Below are 20,511 nucleotides of genomic sequence, written 5' to 3' on the forward strand. Positions count from 1 at the left end.
TTATTCGCACAGCATGGATCTTGATTAGCGCCTCATTTGCATACACTTTGCATATCAACCCTGCCTCATTTGCATATAGTTCTGGTATCGATACCAGCTCATTTGCATATCATATTGATATTGGTGCAGCCTAATTTACATATAGTTCTAATATCGATACCACCTCATTTGCATATCATTCCACTATTGATCCAGTATTAGTTGCATAGGGTTGAGATTGAACACCGCCTCATTTGCATACACTTTGCATACCGACCCCGCCTCATTTGCATATCATTATAATATCAATTGTGCCTCAAATTTTGGATGGAAAATCCAGGATTGATTTCGGGAGGGATTCCCTCGTTCCAGGATTAGGACCGGGATTAGGGTTAGGAGCAGGACCGGGATTAGAACCGGGATTAAGATCAGGACCGGCATTAGAACCGGGATTAGGATTAGAACCTGGATTAGAACCAGGATTAGGATCAGAACCGGGATTAGAACCGGGATTAGGATCAGAACCTGGGATTAGAACCAGGATTAGGAGCAGAACTGGGATTAGAACCAGGATTAGGATCAGAACCTGGATTAGAACCAGGATTAGGATCAGAACCGGGATTAGAACCGGGATTAGGATCAGAACCGGGATTAGAACCAGGATTAGGAGCAGAACCAGGATTAGAACCGGGATTAGGAGCAGAACCGGGATTAGAACCAGCTTTAGGGTTAGGATCAGAACCGGGATTAGGAGCAGGACCGGGATTAGAACCAGGATTAGGATCAGAACCGGGATTAGACCCAGGATTAGGATCAGAACCGGGATTAGACCCAGGATTAGGATCAGAACCGGGATTAGACCCAGGATTAGGATCAGAATCTGGGATTAGAACCAGGATTAGGATCAGAACCGGGATTAGAACCGGGATTAGGATCAGGACTGGAATCAGGACCGGGATTAGGAACAGGATGGGGATTAGGATCAGGACTGGGATTAGGACCAGGAGCAGAACCAGGATTAGAACCGGGATTAGAATCAGAACTTGGTTCCTTTGGGATTCCGGTTCATTATTTGGGATTCTGGCTCCTTTAGGATTGTGGATTTGGGATTGAGATTCTTTAGGATTCTGGTTCCTTATTTAGGATTTTGTTTCCTTTGGGATTCCGGTTCCTTATTTAGGATTCTGATTCCTTTGGGATTCTGGTTCATTTGGGATTGTGGATTTGGGATTGGGATTCTTTAGGATTGAGATTCATTATTTGGGATTGTGGTACCTTTGGGATTCCGGCTCCTTTGGGATTGTGGACTTGGGATTTGGGATCGGGATTCCGGCTCATTTGGGATTCTCATTCATTATTTAGGATTCTGGTTCCTTGGGGATTCTGGTTCATTCTTTGGGGTTGTGGATTTGGGATTGGGATTAGGATTGTGGTTCATTCTTTGGGATTCCGGTTCCTTCTTTAGGATTCTGGCTCATTTGGGATTGTGGATTTGGGATTTGGGATTGGGATTCTTTAGGATTCCCGTTCATTATTTGGGATTCCGGGTTTTTTTGGATCCCGGTTCGTTTATTTGGGATTCTGGCTCATGTGGGGTTGTGGATTTGGGATTTGGGATAGGGATTCCGGTTCCTTTGGGATTCCGGTTCCTTATTTAGGATTCTGATTCCTTTGGGATTCCCGTTCCTTATTTAGGATTCCGGTTCCTTTGGGATTTGCCTCACTTATTTAGGATTGTGGCTCATTCTTTGGGATTGTGGCTCATTTGGGACTGTGCTTCCTTTGGGGATTTTTGAATTATTGGGATCCCTGAATCCTGGAATTATTTGGGGTCAGATCCTCGAATTATTGGGGTCGGAATCCTGGAATTATTTGGGGTCAGATCCTGGAATTATTGGGATTGAATCCTGGAATTTTTGGGGTCGGAATCCTGGAATTATTCATTGGGATCCTGAAATTATTTGGGGTCAGATCCTGGAATTTTTGGGGTTGGAATCCCATAATCCTGGAATTTTTAGGATTCCAAATTCCTGGAATTTTTGGCGTTGGAACCCCAGACCCTGGAATTTTTAGGATCCCAAATTCCTGGAATTTTTGGGGTTGAATCCTGGAATTTTTGGGGTCAGATCCTCGAATTATGGGGGTCGAAATCCTGGAATTATTTGGGGTCAGATCCTGGAATTTTTTGGGGTCAGAATCCTGGAATTTTTGGGGTCAGAATCCTGGAGTTTTTGGGGTTGAATCCTGGAATGTTTGGGGTCGGAATCCTGGAATTTTTGGGGTCAGATCCTGGAATTATTTGGGGTCAGATCATTGAATTATTTGGGGTTGAAATCCTGGAATTATTCATTGGGATCCTGGAATTATTTGGGGTCAGATCCTGGAATTATTTGGGGTCGGAATCCTGGAATTCTTTGGGGTCGAAATCCTGGAATTATTTGGGGTCGAGTCCTGGAATTATTGGGGTCGGAATCCTGGAATTTTTGGCGTCGGAATCCCATAATCCTGGAATTTTTAGGATCCCAAATTCCTGGAATTTTTGGGGTCGGAATCCTGGAATTATTTGGGGTCAGATCCTGGAATTTTTGGGATCCCAGCCCCTGGAATTTTTAGGATCCCAAATCCCCTCCCGCTCCCATTTTTTCCCTATTTTTTATAGGATTTTTTTGGGGATTTCGGACTTTTTTTGCAACAGGTTCCCAAAAAATCTTTTCCCCCAAAACTTTCCCCTTTTTTATATTTTTTTCCCCCCAAAACGTTGCTACAACAAACAAAAACCCCCAAATTTGGAGAATCACCAGAAGGGCTTCTTTGCATTTTTAATTTAGTAACTAACATATGCATACATTTGCATATTAATGAGTTGCAGATGAAATCATGCATACATAATCGCCGCGGTTTCATGTTTGCCAAAACCTCCTTTGATGGATGGAGGAGGAGGGAAAAAAATCCCAAAAAAACCCCAAAAAATCCCAAAAAACCCCCAAAAAATCCTAAAAAAATCCCCGATCCCAATTCTCCCTGATCCCAAAAATTAAAAAAACAAATCCCAAAAAATTCCTTTTTTTGGGGGATTTTTGTCCTTTTTTTCCTCGTCAGGTTCATTAAGGAAGCTGCTAATTAGGGAGCATATGGCTGTTAACCCTTCGCGCGCCGTGCGGGGTTTGGAATTGGTGGGGGAGAAACGATCCTAAAAATATTTAGGGAAAAAAAATCCCATAAAATATTTTGGGGAAAATAATCCTGAAAAAATATTTTGGGAAAAATAATCCTATAAAAATATTGGGGAAAAATAATCCTATAAAATATTTTGGGGAAAAATAATCCCATAAAAATATTTTGGGATACATGATCCCATAAAAATATTTTGGGATAAATGATCCCATAAAATATTTTGGGGAAAATAATCCTATAAAAATATTTTGGGAAAAATAATCCTATAAAATATTTTGGGGGAAATAATCCTATAAAAATATTGGGGAAAAATAATCCTAGAAAAATATTTTTTGGGGAAAATGATCCCATAAAAATATTCTGGGGAAAATAATCCTATAAAAATATTTAGGGGAAAATTATCCTATAAAAATATTTTGGGAAAAATAATTCTATAAAAATAATATGGGAAAAATTATCCTATAAAAATATTTGGGATAAATGATCCCATAAAAATATTATGGGAAAAATAATCCCATAAAAATGTTATGGGAAAAATAATCCTATAAAATATTTTAGGGGAAATTATCCCATTAAAATATTTTGGGGATAAATGATCCCATAAAAATATTATGGGAAAAAAAATCCTATAAAAATATTTAGGGGAAAATAATCCTATAAAAATATTTTTGGGAAAAATAATATGGGGAAAATAATCCTATAAAAATATTTTGGGAAAAATGGGATCCCATAAAAATATTTAGGGGAAAATAATCCTATAAAAATATTTAGGGAAAAATAATCCCATAAAAATATTGGGGGGAAATGAGATCCCAAAAAAATTTGTAGGATCTTTTTGGGATATTTTTAGGATTTCCATCCCAATTTTTGGGATAATTTTAGGATTTAAATCCAAATTTTTAGGATAATTTTAGGATTTCAATCCCAAATTTTCGGGATAATTTTAGGATTTCAATCCCAAATTTTGGGATAATTTTAGGATTTTAATCCCAAATTTTTAGGATTTCCATCCCAAGTTTTTAGGATAATTTTGGGATTTCAATCCCACCTTTAGGAACAGGAGAAGAATTTTAAACGATCACTTAGAACTCGTTTTAGGCCTGGTTTATCTCAGTTTTTGGGGTTAAAATCTGGACTTTTGGGGCCATTTCATCTCAGGATTTGGGGTTAAAATCTCGATTTTTGGGGCCATTTTATCTCAGTTTTTGGGATTAAAGTCTGGATCTTTGGGGCCAATTTATCTCAGTTTTTGGGCTTAAAATCTGGGGTTTTGGGACCATTTCATCTCAGTTTTTGGGGTTAAAATCTGGGTTTTTGGGACTATTTCATCTCAATTTTTGGGGTTAAAATCTGGATTTTTGGGGCTCTTTTTCCCTGTCTCACTTTTCCCTCTCCCTTTTCCTCTCACGATTTTCCCCTCTTCTTTTCCCTCTCCATTTTCCCCTCTCCCTTTTCCCCTCACGCTTTTCCCTCTCCATTTTCCTCTCTCCCTTTTCCCTCTCCCTATTCCCTCTCCCTTTTCCCCTCACACTTTTCCCCTCACGCTTTTCCCTCACCCTTTCCCCTCTCCCTTTTCCCCTCACGATTTCCCCTCACGCTTTTCCCTCTCCCTTTTCCCCTCACGATTTCCCCTCACGCTTTTCCCTCTCCCTTTTCCCCTCACGATTTCCCCTCACGATTTCCCCTCACGATTTTCCCTCTCCCTTTTCCCCTCACGATTTCCCCTCACGATTTCCCCTCTCCCTTTTCCCCTCACGATTTTCCCTCTCCCTTTCCCCTCTCCCTTTTCCCCTCTCCCTTTCCCCCTCTCCCTTTTCCCCTCACGATTTCCCCCTCACAATTTCCCCTCACGATTTTCCCTCTCCCTTTTCCCTTCACGCTTTTCCCTCTCCCTCTCCCACCCCACAAAATGGAGACCCCAAAACAGGAAAAAAACCCCAAGAAAATAAAACCGGCAAATCCTAAAAAGAAAGGGGAGAGAAATAAAAGAAAAAAGAGGAAAAAAAATTAAAAAATGAGGAAAAGGGGAAGGAAAAGAAGAGAAAATATAAAAAGGGGAGGGAAAGGAAAGAAAAATATAAAAAGGGGAGGGACAAGGGAAAATATAAAAAGGGGAGGGAAAGGAAAGGAAAGGAAGATATGAAAAGGGAAAGTAAAGGAAGAGGAATGGGGAGGGGGAAAAAAGAGGGAGAAAGTTGGGAAAGGAAGAAGGAGAAAAGGGAAATGAGGGAGAAAAAAGCAGAGGAAAAGTGAAGAAAACGGGGAAAGAGAAAAAATCGGGAAGAAGGAAAAGCGGCAAAAAGGGGGAAAACACCAGAAAAAAATGAGAAAAAAGGCCAAGAAGTGAGCAAAAAGCGAGGTGCAATCTCCACGGCCGCATCCCCCACTCCCCATCTTGGTTTTTTCCCACTTTTTTGCCTTTTTTTGCCGGTTTTTTTTTGCCTTTTTTTTTCCGTGGGGGCCGTGAGGGGGCGGGGGCGGAGCCGAGCGGGGCGCGGCCGAGCGGAGCCGAAGCCGAACCCGAGCGGCTCCGAACGGTTCCGAACCCGAGCGGCTCCGAACGGTTCCGAACCCGAGCGGCTCCGAACGGTTCCGAACCCGAGCGGCTCCGAAGCCGAACCCCCACCGCGGCGTTCCCGATCTTTGCCGAACGGCGCCGAACATTGCCGATGTTCCTCTCGGGCCGCGGTTCCCTCTTGTACTGCACGGCGGTAAGCGCTGCGCTGCTTCTTTTCCCGCGCTTTTTTTCCCGCGCTTTTTTCCCGCCTTTTCGCCGCTTTCCCCCTCAGGAAAAGTTGTGAGGGGGGGAAAAAAAAGTCCGAAGGAAGCAGCGAATTCTTGGATTTTTTTGGCAAAAATCGACGGCAAAAGGGTACGCTCGCCATCTGGAGGGAAAAATGGGAATTTTTCGAGGGGAAAAAAAAATTAATTTGGGAATGTTTGAGGGAGAAGTTGGTTTGAGGGAGAAGCTGGGATTGATTATTTCCATTTATTTCGCTTTGCTGGGATATTTCGGGAGGAATGCAGGGCAGGATGTGGGAAAATAACAAAAAAAATCTCAAAAAACCCCCTAAAAATACATAAAAACTAAAAAAGATTGGATTGTTCCCTGTTTTTTCATGGAGTTTTCTGCAAAAGTTGGTCTGCAGTGAAATCCCCAAAGGATGTTCAGAGTTTTGAGGCTGTAATTCCCAATTCTTGGTTTTTAAATTTTTTTTTTGCCTTTTCCCCCAGTTTTTATCCCCAAATTTTCCCCAATTTTCTCCCATTTTCTGTCTTTTAGTCCCAATTTCTCCCCCATTTTCCCCCCATTTCTCCCCAATTTTTCCCCCATTTTCCCTCCAACTTTTTCCCAATTTTCCTTTTTTTCCCCATTTCCCCCCCAGTTTTTCACCAATTTTTCTCCTTTCCCCCAACTTTTCCTCAAATTTCCCCAATTTTTCTCCAATTTTCCCCTATTTTTTCACCAATTTTTCCATTTCCCCCCCATTTTTCCCCATTTTCCCTCCAACTTTTTCCCAATTTTTCCTCTTTTTGCCCATTTTTCTCCCCATTTTTGCCCAAATTTCCCCCCATTTTTGTCCCAACTTTTCCTTAATTTCCCCCTTTTCTCCCCAATTTTTGTCCAGTTTTCCCACACCAAATTTTCCCAATTTCCCCCAATTTTCCTCCCAATTTTTCCCCTTTTCCCCCAATTTTTTCCCAATTTTCCCTCAATTTCCCCTCATTTTACCCCAAATTTTCCCCCATTTTTTGCCCCAATTTTTCCCTAATTTCCCCCTTTTTTCCTCCAATTTTTTCCCATTTTCCCCCAAAATTTCCCCAATTTTCCCTCATTTCCCCCCAATTTTTTCCCAATATTCCACAAATTTTCCCCCATTTTCCCCCACATTTTCCCCCAATTTTTCCATATTTTCCCCACAACTTTTTCACAATTTTTTCCATTTTTCTCCCAATTTTCCCCCAATTTTTTCCCCAATTTTTCCCATTTTTTCCCCATTTTCCCCCCATTTTTTCCCATTTCTCCCCCATTTTTTTCCTGCTCCTCGGGGATTTTTGGCAATGAAGGTTTTTATTGGGATCCATAATCAATCAATCAATCAATCAATCAATCAATGCCCAGAATTCCAGGGGGCTCCAAGGGTCAGGATTTGGGATTGTTTCCAGCAGGAATTTGGGATCCAGGGGGATCAATAACCAATAATCAGTCAATCTTTCATTCAGTCAATCAATCAATCAATCAATCAGTGATGGGTGTTGGAAAGAAATCAATAAATCAATCAGTCCATTGGTATTGGTATTTTCCTTTATTTGGGAAGGAAATCAATAAAGGAATCGATCAATAATCAATAATCAATCAGTCAATATTGGTAATGAGGAAATCAATAAGTAAATAAAGCAACAGTCAATCAGTATTGGTAATAAGGAAATTAAAAAAACCAGTAAAGGAATTAATCAGTAATCAATCAATCAATCAATTAGTCAATATTGGGAAGAAGGAGATCAAGCAGAAAAGGAATCAATTGATCAATAATCAATCAATCAATATGGGTAAATAGGAAATAAATTAATTTAAAAAGTCAATTGAACAATATGGGAAGTTAGGAAACCAACCAATCAATAAAGGAATCAATCAATCAATCAATGTTCTATATTGGAAATGAATCAATCAATCCAGAGATCGATAGTGGGCATTGAAAATCAATCAATCAATCAATCAATGAATCAAGTATATTGGAAGGAGATAATCAATCAATCAATCCTGGTTATTAAAACTCAATCAATGACTCAATCAATCAATCAATCCATCCATCAATCAAACAATTAATATTGGAAATCAATCAATCAATCTTAGATATTACAATTCAGCTAATTAATCAATCAATCAATCAATATTGGAATTTAATCACTGTAGGATATTGGAAGTCAATCAATCAATATCTGGGATTGATTGATAATTAATCAATCAATGCTCGGAAATCAATCAAGATTGATCAGTGAGAATGAAAGGATTAATTAACAAATCAATTAATAAATAAACTGATTAATTAATGGATCAATTAATGAATAAATTGATATTATATTAATTAGTCGATAAATAATCAATAATCAATAAATATCGATCAATCAATAGGCAATTTGAAATAAGAATGGATTAATTAGTAATCAATAAGTAATTAGTTAAGTAACAAATTAATGTATTATTAAACATCAATTAATTAGATAAAATCTGATAATTAATATTGAGATTTGGTTAATTTTATTGAGTCGATATTTGATATTGATTAGTCATTGAAATATTGATGAAATATTAATAATTAATAATCACTGATAATTAATATTGATTTTTATTGATTAATTTGCTTAAATCGATCATTAATAGCAATTAAACTGATAATTACTAGCAATTTAAAATGGGAATAAATTGAGATATTAATTATTGATTACATATTAAAATCCGATCGTGAATATTGATATTTAATTGATTATTATAACTAATCAATAATTAATATTTATTAATAAAGTAATTAATTGGAGATGCTAAATATTAATTAAATATTAAAATCCAATAATGAATATTGGTAATAAATTATGATATTTAATGGACATTTAATGCTGATTAATTACGGATATAAATGAAGGTATTGCATATTAATTAGTGTGGAATTAATTAGATTAAAGGAATTTTAATATTAAATTAATTAATGATACTCTTCATATATTAATAATAAATATTAAATTGATAATATAATAATAAGATAAGCAATCAATAAAATAGATAAATTAAATATTAATGAATATTTAGTCTCTAATTTGCATATATTAGCATAAGTGAGAAACATTTTAACTTTTAATTTTCAATATTAATTATCAATATTGAATAATGATTAATCCAATCTTTAATCTGTTAATTGGATGTTGATAGGAATAATTGGATGGAATGTAGAAATTCAATATTAATTAATATTCAATCTCTAATTTGCATACATTTACCTAGCCACAAACTATATTAAAGATTAATTATCGATATTAAATATTGATTAATCTGATATTGGATCTATGAATCGATTATTAAATATTGATAGGAGAAAATTGTTGGATTAGGGAAAGAAATTAAATATTCATGAATATGCAATCTCTAATTTGCATACACTTTCATCACTGAAAGACATCAAATATTAATTATCAATATTAATTATTGATTAATCCGATATTAAATCTATCAGTGGGCTATTAAATATTGATAGGAATTAATTGATGCTTTAAATAGGGAAATTAAATATGAATATTCAAGCGCAAATTTGCATATATTTGCATTGATGTGAGATAAATGAACTATTAATTACGATATTAAATATTAATTATTGACTAATCAGATATTTAATGAATGTATCAAAATCAGCTCACGTATTAAATAAGGCAATTTAATAGTTGTGGATAATTTGCATACATTTACATGCTCATGAAATATATCAACAATTATTTATATTAAAAATCAATATTAAGTAATTATTAATCCAATATTGACTTTAATAATCAGAGTTTAAATATTAATAGGTATAAAATTATGTAATAGATATGGAAATTAAATATTCATGAGTATGCATTGTCTAATCTGCATACATTTGCATAGACAGAATTTATTAGACATTAATTATCGCTATTAAATATTGATTAATCTGAGAATGAATCGATTATTAAATATTAACAGGAAAAAAATCGCTGGATTAGATGAAGAAGTTAAATATTCATGAGTATTAAATTTTGAATTTGCATATATTTACACAGATGTGAAATTTATTAAATATTAATTACCGCTATTAATTATCAATATTGAATATTGATTAATCTGATGTTCAAGATGTTAAATATTAAACAATTAATGAAAAGAATTGATTTAATTATGGAAATTAGCTATTAACGAATATTCAGTTTCTAATTTGCATATATTTACATAGGCACAAAATCTATTAAATATTAATTATCGAGATTAATTATCGATTAATCTTCAGGAAATTAATCTGATTGAAAATATTGATGATAATTAAATATTCATTCAATATTCCACAGCGAATTTGCATATATTTGCATATGTGTGGAATATATTAAATATTGATTATGGAGTATAAATATTGATATTAAACATTAATTAATCAGGAATTGATTGGCGCACATTGATTAATTAAAGAAATATTAATTAAAATTCAAGATGGAAATTGAATATTAATGATTAACGAATATTAATGAGCTGGGACATAATTTGAATATTAATTAGCATTTTAAATATCGATATTAAATATTTATTTACCTGATTATAATAAAATGGGTTTAATTAATTTATTAGAAAATAATTTAGATATTAACTAAATATAAATATAATTAATAAAAAATTAAGATTATAATTGTTTAATTAAATAATGGAAATTAATTGGATTTATGCAAATTATTAATTAAACACAAATGGAATTGATGGAAATTACATGGAATAAAGGTAATCGATAGAAATTAAGATTAATTATGGTGAATATTAATTAAATAAGAATGGAATTAATAGGAAACATCTAAAATTGGAATTATTTAATTAAGTAATTAATTAAAAAATATTAATGAAATACAAATAAAATGGATGTGAATTGTATTAAAATTAATTATTAATTAATCATAATTATGGCTATTAATTAAATAGAAATAAAATTAATGAAAATTACTTTTAAATTAACATTTTAATTAAATCATATTGATTAGTAATAATTATTCTGAATATTAATTAATAAAGTTGCATTTTAAATGAATTGCTTAATTAAATACTATTAATTAACAGTAATTAGAGTGAATATTGATTGAATAGAAATGGGATTAATCGAAATTACATTAAAATCCAATTATTTAATTAAATAATATGAACTAATAATTATTTGTAGTTATTTCATGAATTTGTATTGATTAGTAATACTTATTAATTAATAACTAATGATAATAAATAATAATTAATTGATTAATAAAAAGGACAGGACCCAAGGGAAATGGAGCAGAAAATTCCAATTAATTGAATTAATAATATTTATTAATTGCAATTAATTACTGTAATGAAGTGGAAATAAAATTGGAATTAATTGGGAATAGAATTGAGAATAATTGGAAATAAAATTCATAATTAATTGGGAATAAAATTTGAAATTTATTAGGAATAAAATTGAAAATTAATTAGGAATAAAATTAAAATTTATCAGAAATAAAATTAGAATTAATTGGGGAATAAAATTTGTAATTAATGGGGAATGAAATTGAAAATTAATCAGGAAAAAATAAAATTAATTACAAATAAGATTGGAATTAATTGGGAATAAATTGAAAATGAATTAGGAATAAAATCTTTAATTAATTGGGATTAAAATTGGAAGTAATTGGGAATAAAATTGAAAACGTGAAATCAAAATCAATAAATAAAGAGTTAATGAAAAATTAATTCGAAATTAATTAAAAATAAATCAAAATTCGAAGTTAATGTGAAATAAAAGTGGAAATTCAATCAATAAATTCATAAAATATGGGTAATTAATCAAGAAAGCAATTTGCAGATAGGGCTGGGTATGCAAATGAGGGCGTGAATATGGAATTATGCAAATGAGCGTGGGCGAATATTTGAATTTTGGGGGAAATTTGGGATTTTGATAGGAAATAAATTGAAATTAAATGGGAATTGATTGGAATTTAATTTGGAATTAAATGGAAATAAAATGGGAAATTAATTAGAAATTCATCAGAAATTCAAGGGAAATTAAATGGGAATTAATTAGAAATAAAATTGAAATTAAATAGAAATTAGAAATTAAATGGAAATAAAATGGGAATTAATTAGAAATAACATTGAAATTAAATAGAGATTAATTAGAAATTAAATAGAAATAAAATGGGAATCAATTAGAAATTAAATGGGAATTAAATGGGAATAAAATAGGAAAATTAATGGAAATTAAATGGGAATTAATTAGGAATAAAATGGGAATTAATTAGAAATAAATAGGAAATAAAATGGAAATTAATTAGGGATAAATTTGAAATAAAATGGAAATTAATTAGGAATAAATTAGGAAATTAAATGGGAATAAAATGAGAATTAATTGAAAATAAAATGCAAATTAATTAGAAATTAAAGGGAAATTAAATGAAAAATTAATTAGAAATAAAATGGAAATGAAATAGAAATTAATTAGGGTTAATTAGAAATAAATTGGAAAATAAATGGGAATAAAATGGGAATTAATTAGAAATTAAATTGAAATTAATTGGGAATTAATTGGGAATTAAATGGGAATAAAATAGGACAATTAATGGATATTAAATGGGAATTAATCAGGAATAAAATGGGAATTAATTAGAAATTAAATGGAAATAAAATAGGAATTAAATGGAAATTAATTCGAAATTGAATCGGAATTAAATCGAAATTAAATTGATATAACATAGGAATTAAATGGGAATAAATTAGGATTAAATAAGGAATAAATTCAGAATAAAATAGAAAATAAATGAAAATAAACTAGGAATAAATTCAGAATTAATTAGGAATAAATTAGGAATAATTTAGGAAATTAATGAGAATAAATTGGAAAAAATTAGGAATGAATTCGGAATAAAATGGGAAATAAATGGGAATAAATGAGGAAATAAATTCAGAATAAATTTGGGGGTTTTGGTTTTGGAATTCTGGGAATTTGTCAATTTTTCCCCAATTTTCCTCCAAAAAATCCAAAATTTTCCCCAATTTTCCCCTGATTTTTCCCCAATTTTCCCCCAAAAAAATTCAAATTTTTCCACAATTTTCCTTCAAAAAATTCCCAATTTTCCCCCAAACATTACAAATCTCCCAAAAAAATTCCCCAAAAAATCTCAATTTTTTCTCGATTTTCCCCCAATTTTTCCCTCGATTTTTGTCCAAAAAATCTTAATTTTCCCCCAAAAAATCCCAATTTTTCCCCATTTTCCCCCCAATTTTCCCCCAATATTTTTCCTAAAATCCCCCATTTTTCCCCGTTTTTCCCCAAAATTTCCCCTATTTTTCCTTTATTTTTCCTTCAGTATTTTGTCAAAATCCCATTTTTCCCCCATTTTCCCCCAATTTCCCCCAAAAAATTCCAAATTGTCCCCAAAAAATCCCAAAAAAATCTCAATTTCCCCCAATTTTCCCCCAATATTTTTCCCCAAAATCCCAATTTTTTCCCCCAATTTTTCCCCCACAAAATTACAAATTTTCCCCAAAAAATCCCCCCAAAAAAATCTCAATTCCCCCCAATTTTCCCCCAATCTTCCCCCAATTTTTCCCTAATTTTTCCCCATTCTTCCTCAATTTTCCCCAAAAATTCTCATTTTCCCCCAATTTTTTTGCCAAAACGTCCCACTTTTCCCCATTCCCGCATTCCCCCTGCCCGTACACTTTTGCCCAAACAGGCCGTTTTTCGCCCCGTTGCCAGGTGTACGCTCCGTCCGCCAGCCCGGCCGAGTTCAGCCGCGACTCGGCCGACCTTCGCCTCCAAGGGCGGCGCCGCCTTCGCCGGCTCCTTCTTCGTGCCAGGTCAGCAAATTCCTACAATTTTCCCAAAAATTCCACTTTTCCCAAAAAACCACAAATTGGGGATTCGTTTTTTAAAAAAAATGGTGAAAATTGGTCAAAAAATGAGGATTTTAGGGCCAAAATTGCGCAAAAAATGTGAATTTTAGGGCGATTTTTTCAAAGAAATTCTGAATTTTGGGATCAATTTTCCCAAAAATTTGGAATTTTGGGAACAATTAAAAAAAAAACCTCTGAATTTTGGGACCAATTTTGTCCAAAAATGTGAATTTCAGGATGAATGTTCTCAAGAAAAAGTGGATTTTTGGACAGAAATTCCAAAAAAAAATTGGGAACTTTTGGACGGAATTTCCAGAAAAATTCTGAAATTTTGGACCCAATTTCCTAAAAAATTCTGAATTTTAGGATGAAATTCCTAAAAAAATTCTGGTTTTTTGGGATGAATTTTCTGTAAAAAACCCAATTTTGGGGGTTGATTTTGCAAAAAAAACCTGAATTTTTGGACTAAATTTTCTTAAAATTTCAGGAATTTCTGGGACCAAATTTCCTCAAAAATTCCAAAATTTTGAGATAAAAATTTTCAGAAAATTCCCAAAATTTGGAACCCAAAATTCTTGGAAAAGTCTGAATTTTGGGACCAAATTTCCTGGCATATTCCAAATTTTGTTTCCACGGCTCCTTCCTCATGCAAGGTCAGAAAATTCCCCAAAAATTTATGGAATTTTTATTAAATTCCAATTTTCCAAAAAAATAGAAATTTTGGGATGGATTCTCCAAAAAAAAGGTGAAAATTGATCAAAAAATGACAATTTTAGGGCCAAAAAATGCGAATTTTCAAATCTGAATTTTTGGACTGGATTTGCTCAAAATTGTGAATTTTAGGATCAATTTTCCAAAAAAAATTGAATTTTGGGAAAATTTCCTAAAAATTCCTGAATTTTGGGAGCATTTTCACAAAAAAAATGAATTTTAGGACGAATTTTTCTTAAAAAATCTGAATTTTAGGATGAATTTTCTCAAAAAAATTCTGAATTTTTGGACTGAAATTCCTAAAAAAATCTGAATTCTGGGAACCAATTTCCTAAAATATTCGGAATTTTGGGATTGATTTTCCTTAAAAAATCTGAATTTTTGGCTGAATTTTCTTGAAAAATTCAAAATTTTGGGATCAATTTTCCTGGGAAATTCCCAACTTTGTTTCCCCGGCTCCTTCTTCATGCAGGGTCAAAAAATTCCTAAAAAGTTTCCCCAAAATTCCATTTTTCAAAAAAATATCCAAAATTTGGGAGCGATTTTGGTGAAAAAATGGTGAAAATTGATCAAAAAATGAGGATTTTGGGACCAAAATTGCGCAAAAAATGTGAATTTTACGATAAATTTTTCAAAAGAAATTTTAATTTTTCGATCAATTTTCCTAAAAAATTTTGAATTTTGGGATTGGTTTCTTAAAATATTGGGGATTTTGGGATAAATTTCCTTAAAAAATGTGAATTTTATGACGAATTTTTCTCAAAAAATGTGAATTTTAGGACAAATTTTTCAAAAAAATCCGAATTTTTGGACTGAATTTCCTAAAAAATTCTGAATTTTGGGATCAATTTTTTTTAAAATTCTGAATTTTGGGTCCAAATGTTTCAAAAATACTGAATTTTGGGATGAATTTTCCTAAAAAACCCCAAATTTTGGGGTAAATTTTACCAAAAAATCAGAATTTTCAGACCAAATTTTTCTCAAATTTCAGCATTTTGGGACCAAAATTCCCCAAAATTTCAGAATTTTTGGGGCCAAATTTTGTCAAAAATTCCAAATTTTGGACTAAAAAATCCCTGAAAATTTCTGAATTTTGGGACCAAATTTCCTCAGAAATTCACAAATTTTGGGGGCAAAATTCTCAGAAAATTCCCAAAATTTGGGACCAGATTTTCTGGAAAAATTCCCAAATTTTAGGCTAAAAAATCCCGAAAAATTCCAAATTTTGGAGTAAAAATTCCCAAATTTTGAGACCAAATTGAGCAAATAAATTTCCAAGAAATCCTAAATTTTGACATTAAAGATTCCCAAAAAAAATTCAAATTTTTTACCAAAAGGCACAAATTTTGCCATTAAAAACACAAAAGAAAATTCAAATTTTCACCAAAAAATTCAAAGTTTTGCCCTTAAAAAAAATCACCAAAAAATCCCAAATTTTACCATTAAAAACTCCTAAAAAATCCAAATTTTTGACAAAAAAATCCCAAATTTTTACATTAAAAATCCCCCAAATTTTGGAATTTTTTGACCAAAAATCCCCCCCAAAAAATCAAATCCCAAAAAATTTTCGAATTTTTCACCAGAAATCACAGATTTTACCATTACAAATCCTCCCAAAAATCCCAAATTTTTACCATTAAAAATCCCAAAAAAAACTCAAATTTCGGTCTGAAAAATCAAAAGAAAATCTGAATTTTTCACCAAAAATCCCCATTCTAACCATTAAAAATTCCAATAAAATCCCCATTTTTCACCAAAAAATCCCAAATTTTTGCATTAAAAATTCAAATTTTTTCACCAAAAACCCCAAACTTTTACATTAAAAATCCCCAAGAAAATCCCAATTTTCCAGAAAAAAATTCCAAATTTTTACACTAAAAATCCCTTTAAAAATTCAAATTTTCACAAAAATATCCCAAATTTTATAATAAAAATCCCCCCAAAATTCGGGTTTTTTCACCAAAAAATCCCAAATTTTAGGCTAAAAATTCCCCCCCAAATTCCCAAATTTTAGGCTAAAAATTCTCCCCAAAATCCAAATTTTAAGCTAAAAATTCTCCAAAAATCCCAAATTTTAAGCTAAAAATACCCCAAAAACCCCCAAAATTTAGACTAAAAATTCCCCAAAAAATTCCCAATTTTAGGCTAAAAATTCTCAGAAAATACCCAAATTTTAGGCACCAAATTTCCTTCAAAAATCCCAAATTTTAGGACCAAATTAACCTCAAAATATTCCCAAAAAATCCAAAATTTTGACCGAAAAATCGCCAAAAGACCGCAAATTTTTGACCTAAAATAGTGAATTTTGCCCTTAAAAATCACAAAAACATCCAAAATTTTCACTGAAAAATCCCAAATTTTTGACGTTATAATTAAAAAAAAATTCGAATTTTTTGACCAAAACCCCCTAAACTTTACCATTAAAATCCCCGAAAAAAATCCCAATTTTTGACCAAAACCCACCAAATTTTATATTAAAAATTCAAAAAATTTTCAAAATTTTCAGCAAAATAATTCCAAATTTTTGCCATAAAAAATCCCAATTTTTCACCAAAAAAATTCCCAATTTTTACCTTAAAAATCCCTAATTTTTGACCCGAAAATGTTGAATTTTTAGACCAAAAAAATGTTGAATTTTTGACCGAAAATGTTGAATTTTTGGCCATAAAGTGCCCCTGTGTTGCGGCAAGCGCCTCCAAGGTTGGACACAATTCAATATTAAAATTGCTGAATGAATTAATGAAGATAATTTGCATATCCTTGTTGCAGACGGCGCCACAGCCGCGAGCCCTGGAGCGCCTCCGGCGCCGTCAGCCCCGCTGGCATTTCCTTTCCAGGATTTTCTTGGGAAATTCCTGAATTTTGGGATCAAATTTCCTGGAAAAAATCCGGAATTTTAGGTGAAAAATTAAAAAAAAAATCCCAAATTTTAGGGTAAAAATTCCCCAAAAATTCCCAATTTTGGCATTAAAAATCTTTTAAAAAGTCAACTTTTTCACCAAGAAGTCCCAAATTTTTACATTACAAATCCCCCAAAAATCCAAATTTTTGAATAAAAAAATCCCAAATTTTTACCATTAAAAATCCTCAAAAAATTCAAATTTTAGACCGAAGAATTGCCAAAAAATCCCAGATTTTGACCAAAAAAATTCCAAATTTTATATTAAAAATCCCTCAAAAATCCCAATTTTTCACCAAAAAAATCCCAAATTTTTACATCAAAAATTCGCATTTTTTGACCAAAAAATTCCCAAATTTTTGCATTAAAAATCCAAATTTTCGACCGAAAAATCGCCAAAAAATTGGAATTTTTGTCCGAAAAAATCCAAATTTTTGGCCGTAAAATCCCCATTTTGTGAGGAAAACCCCCCAAATGTTCGGGCTAATTGCATCTCAAAGTTAATTAGTGAGTGAGTTCATTAACATTACTGATTTTCCTTGCAGATGGGCACCACAGCAGCGAGCCCTGGAGCTCCTCCAGCGGCGTGAGCCCGGCCGGCTTCTCGGGGATGCTGGGCAACGCCTCGCACGCCCACCTGGGCCAGGCCGGCAGCTACTGCAGCCTGCACCCCCACGAGCGCCTGGTGAGTCCAAAAAAGTCCAAAAAACACCCCAAAAATCCTCCCCAAATCCCCCAAAATTGCCCAAAATATCCCCAAAAAATCCCTTTTTTTTCCAAAAAAACCCCCATTTTCTCCTCAAAAAAATCTGATTTTTTTCCCATTTTTTCCTCAAAAAAATTCAAATTTTTTTCCCAATTTTTCCCCATTTTTCCCCAAAAAATTCAAATTTTTTCCCTCCCAATCCCCACTTTTTGCCATTTTTTCCCCATTTTCCCCCAATTTTCCCCCCCATTTTTATCCCAATTTTCCCCAGTTTTTCCCCCAATTTTTCCCCATTTTTCCCCAATTTTACCCCAACTTTTCCCCCAAACTTTCCAGTTTTTTGCCATTTTTTTGCCATTTTTCCCCATCTTTTTGCCATTTTTCCCACAATTTTTACGCAATTTTCCCCATTTTTCCCCCAATTTTCCCCCAATTTTCCCCAATTTTTTCTCAATTTTTTCCTATTTTTCCCCCAGTTTTTCCCCAATTTTCCCCCATTTTTTCCCCAAATTTTACCCATTTTTTCCCCAATTTTTCCCCCCAAAATTCCAATTTTTTGCCTTTTTTTTTGCTATTTCTCCCCAATTTTTGCCATTTTTCCCCCAATTTTTCCACCATTTTTTCTTGATTTTTTCCCAATATTTTCCCATTTTTCTCCCCATTTTTCCCCCCAAAAGTCCAATTTTTTGCCATTTTTTGGCCATTTCCCCCCCATTTTTCCCCCGTTTTTCCTCAGTTTTTTCTGGATTTTTCCCCCTTTCTCCCCATTTCTCCCCATTTTTCCCCCAATGTTGGGAGCTCCTCGCACTCCCGCCTGGGCCCGGCCGGCAGCTCCTGCAGCCTCTGAGTCCCAAAAACACCCAAAAAAACCCCAACAACTCAAAAAGATCCCCCAAAAATATCTCAAAAATTCCCCAAAATATTCCCAAAAAATCCCATTTTTTCCAAAAAAACTCCCATTTTTTCCTCAAAAAAATCTGATTTTTTTCCCATTTTCCCCCAAAAAAAATGCAATTTTTTTCCCAATTTTTCCCCATTTTTCTCCAAAAAAATTAGCTTCTTTCCTCATTTTTCCCTCCAAATGCCCAATTTTTTGCCATTTTTTCTGATTTTTCCCTATTTTTGCCCAATTTTTCTCCATTTTTCCCCATTTTTCCACCATTTTTCCACCATTTTTTCTCCATTTTCCCCCAATTTTTTCTTGATTTTTCCCCAATTTTTACCCATTTTTCTCCCCATTTTTCCCCCCAAAAATTCTAATTTCTTGCCATTTTTTGGGCATTTTTCCCCCAATTTTTCCCCCATTTTTCCCCATTTTTTCCACAAAAAAATCACTTTTTTTTCTCAAAATATCTGATTTTTTTCACTATTTTTTCCCCAAAAATTCAAATAATTTTCCCTTTTTTCCACCAATTTTTTCCCCATTTTTTCCCAATTTTTCACCAATTTTCCCCCATTATTTCCCAAAAAAAATTCCAATTGTTTTGCCATTTTTTCCCAATTTTTCCCAATTTTTTCTCATTTTTCCCCCAATCTTTCCGCCATTTTTTTTTATTTTCTCCCATTTTATTCCAAATTTTCTCCCATTTTTCCCCCCAAAATTCCATTTTTTCTCAAAAAATTTCAATTTTTTCCCCGATTTTCTCCCATTTTTTCCCTAATTTTCCCAATTTTTTCTCAAAAAATTCCATATTTTCTCATTTTTCCCCAATTTTCCCCATATTTTCCCCATTTTCCCCCAATTTTCTCCAATTTTTTTTCTCATTTCCCCCAATTTTTCCCCATTTTTTCCAAATTTTGTCACCAAAAAATTCAATGTTTTTACCAAAAAATTTGATTTTTCCCCATATTTTCCCCATTTTTTGTCCAATTTTCTCCAAATTTTTTCCCCATTTCCCCCCATTTTTTCCCATTGAAAAAATTCAATTTTTTTTCTCCAAAAACATCCAATTTTTCCCCGTATTTTCCCCGTATTTTCCCCATTTTTTGCCCGATTTTCCCCAAGTGTTTCCCAGCAGTTTTTCACCAGTTTTCCCTGGTTTGGCCCCGTTTTGCAGGGCTACCCGGCGCACTCGTCGGCCGAGCTGAGCTCGGCGCTGCCCCCGATGTCGTCGTTCCACCGCGGCTCCAACGCCTTCGGCTCCTCCTGCACGCCGCCGGCCAACGGCGCCGAGCCCCTGCTGGGTGAGCCACGAGTGCCGGAAACACGCGGCAAACACGCGGCAAACACGCGGCAAACACACGGGAAACGCGCGGGAAACACGCGGCAAACGCGCGGCAAACACGCGGCAAACACACGGCAAACACGCGGCAAAACACACGGGAAACACGCGGCAAACACACGGCAAACGCACGGGAAACACACGGCAAACACGCGGCAAACACACGGCAAACACACGGCAAACACGCGGCAAACGCACGGGAAACACATGG

At 33.5% G+C, this 20,511-nt stretch overlaps 1 protein-coding gene across 1 annotated transcript in view; it reads left to right on the top strand.

Annotated features, from left to right (window-relative positions):
* Window positions 1–20,511, top strand: part of LOC135289038 (transcription factor 4-like) — a 118,012-nt gene that overhangs the window by 83,063 nt on the left and 14,438 nt on the right. The window contains 5 exon segments of the mRNA XM_064402420.1: window positions 13,626–13,680; window positions 13,732–13,770; window positions 14,929–14,946; window positions 17,918–18,057; window positions 20,136–20,262. Of these exon segments, the coding sequence (XP_064258490.1) occupies window positions 13,626–13,680; window positions 13,732–13,770; window positions 14,929–14,946; window positions 17,918–18,057; window positions 20,136–20,262 (379 nt within the window).

This window comes from Passer domesticus, chromosome W (genome assembly GCF_036417665.1).
Source record: "Passer domesticus isolate bPasDom1 chromosome W, bPasDom1.hap1, whole genome shotgun sequence".
NCBI classification, from domain to species: Eukaryota; Metazoa; Chordata; class Aves; order Passeriformes; family Passeridae; genus Passer; species Passer domesticus.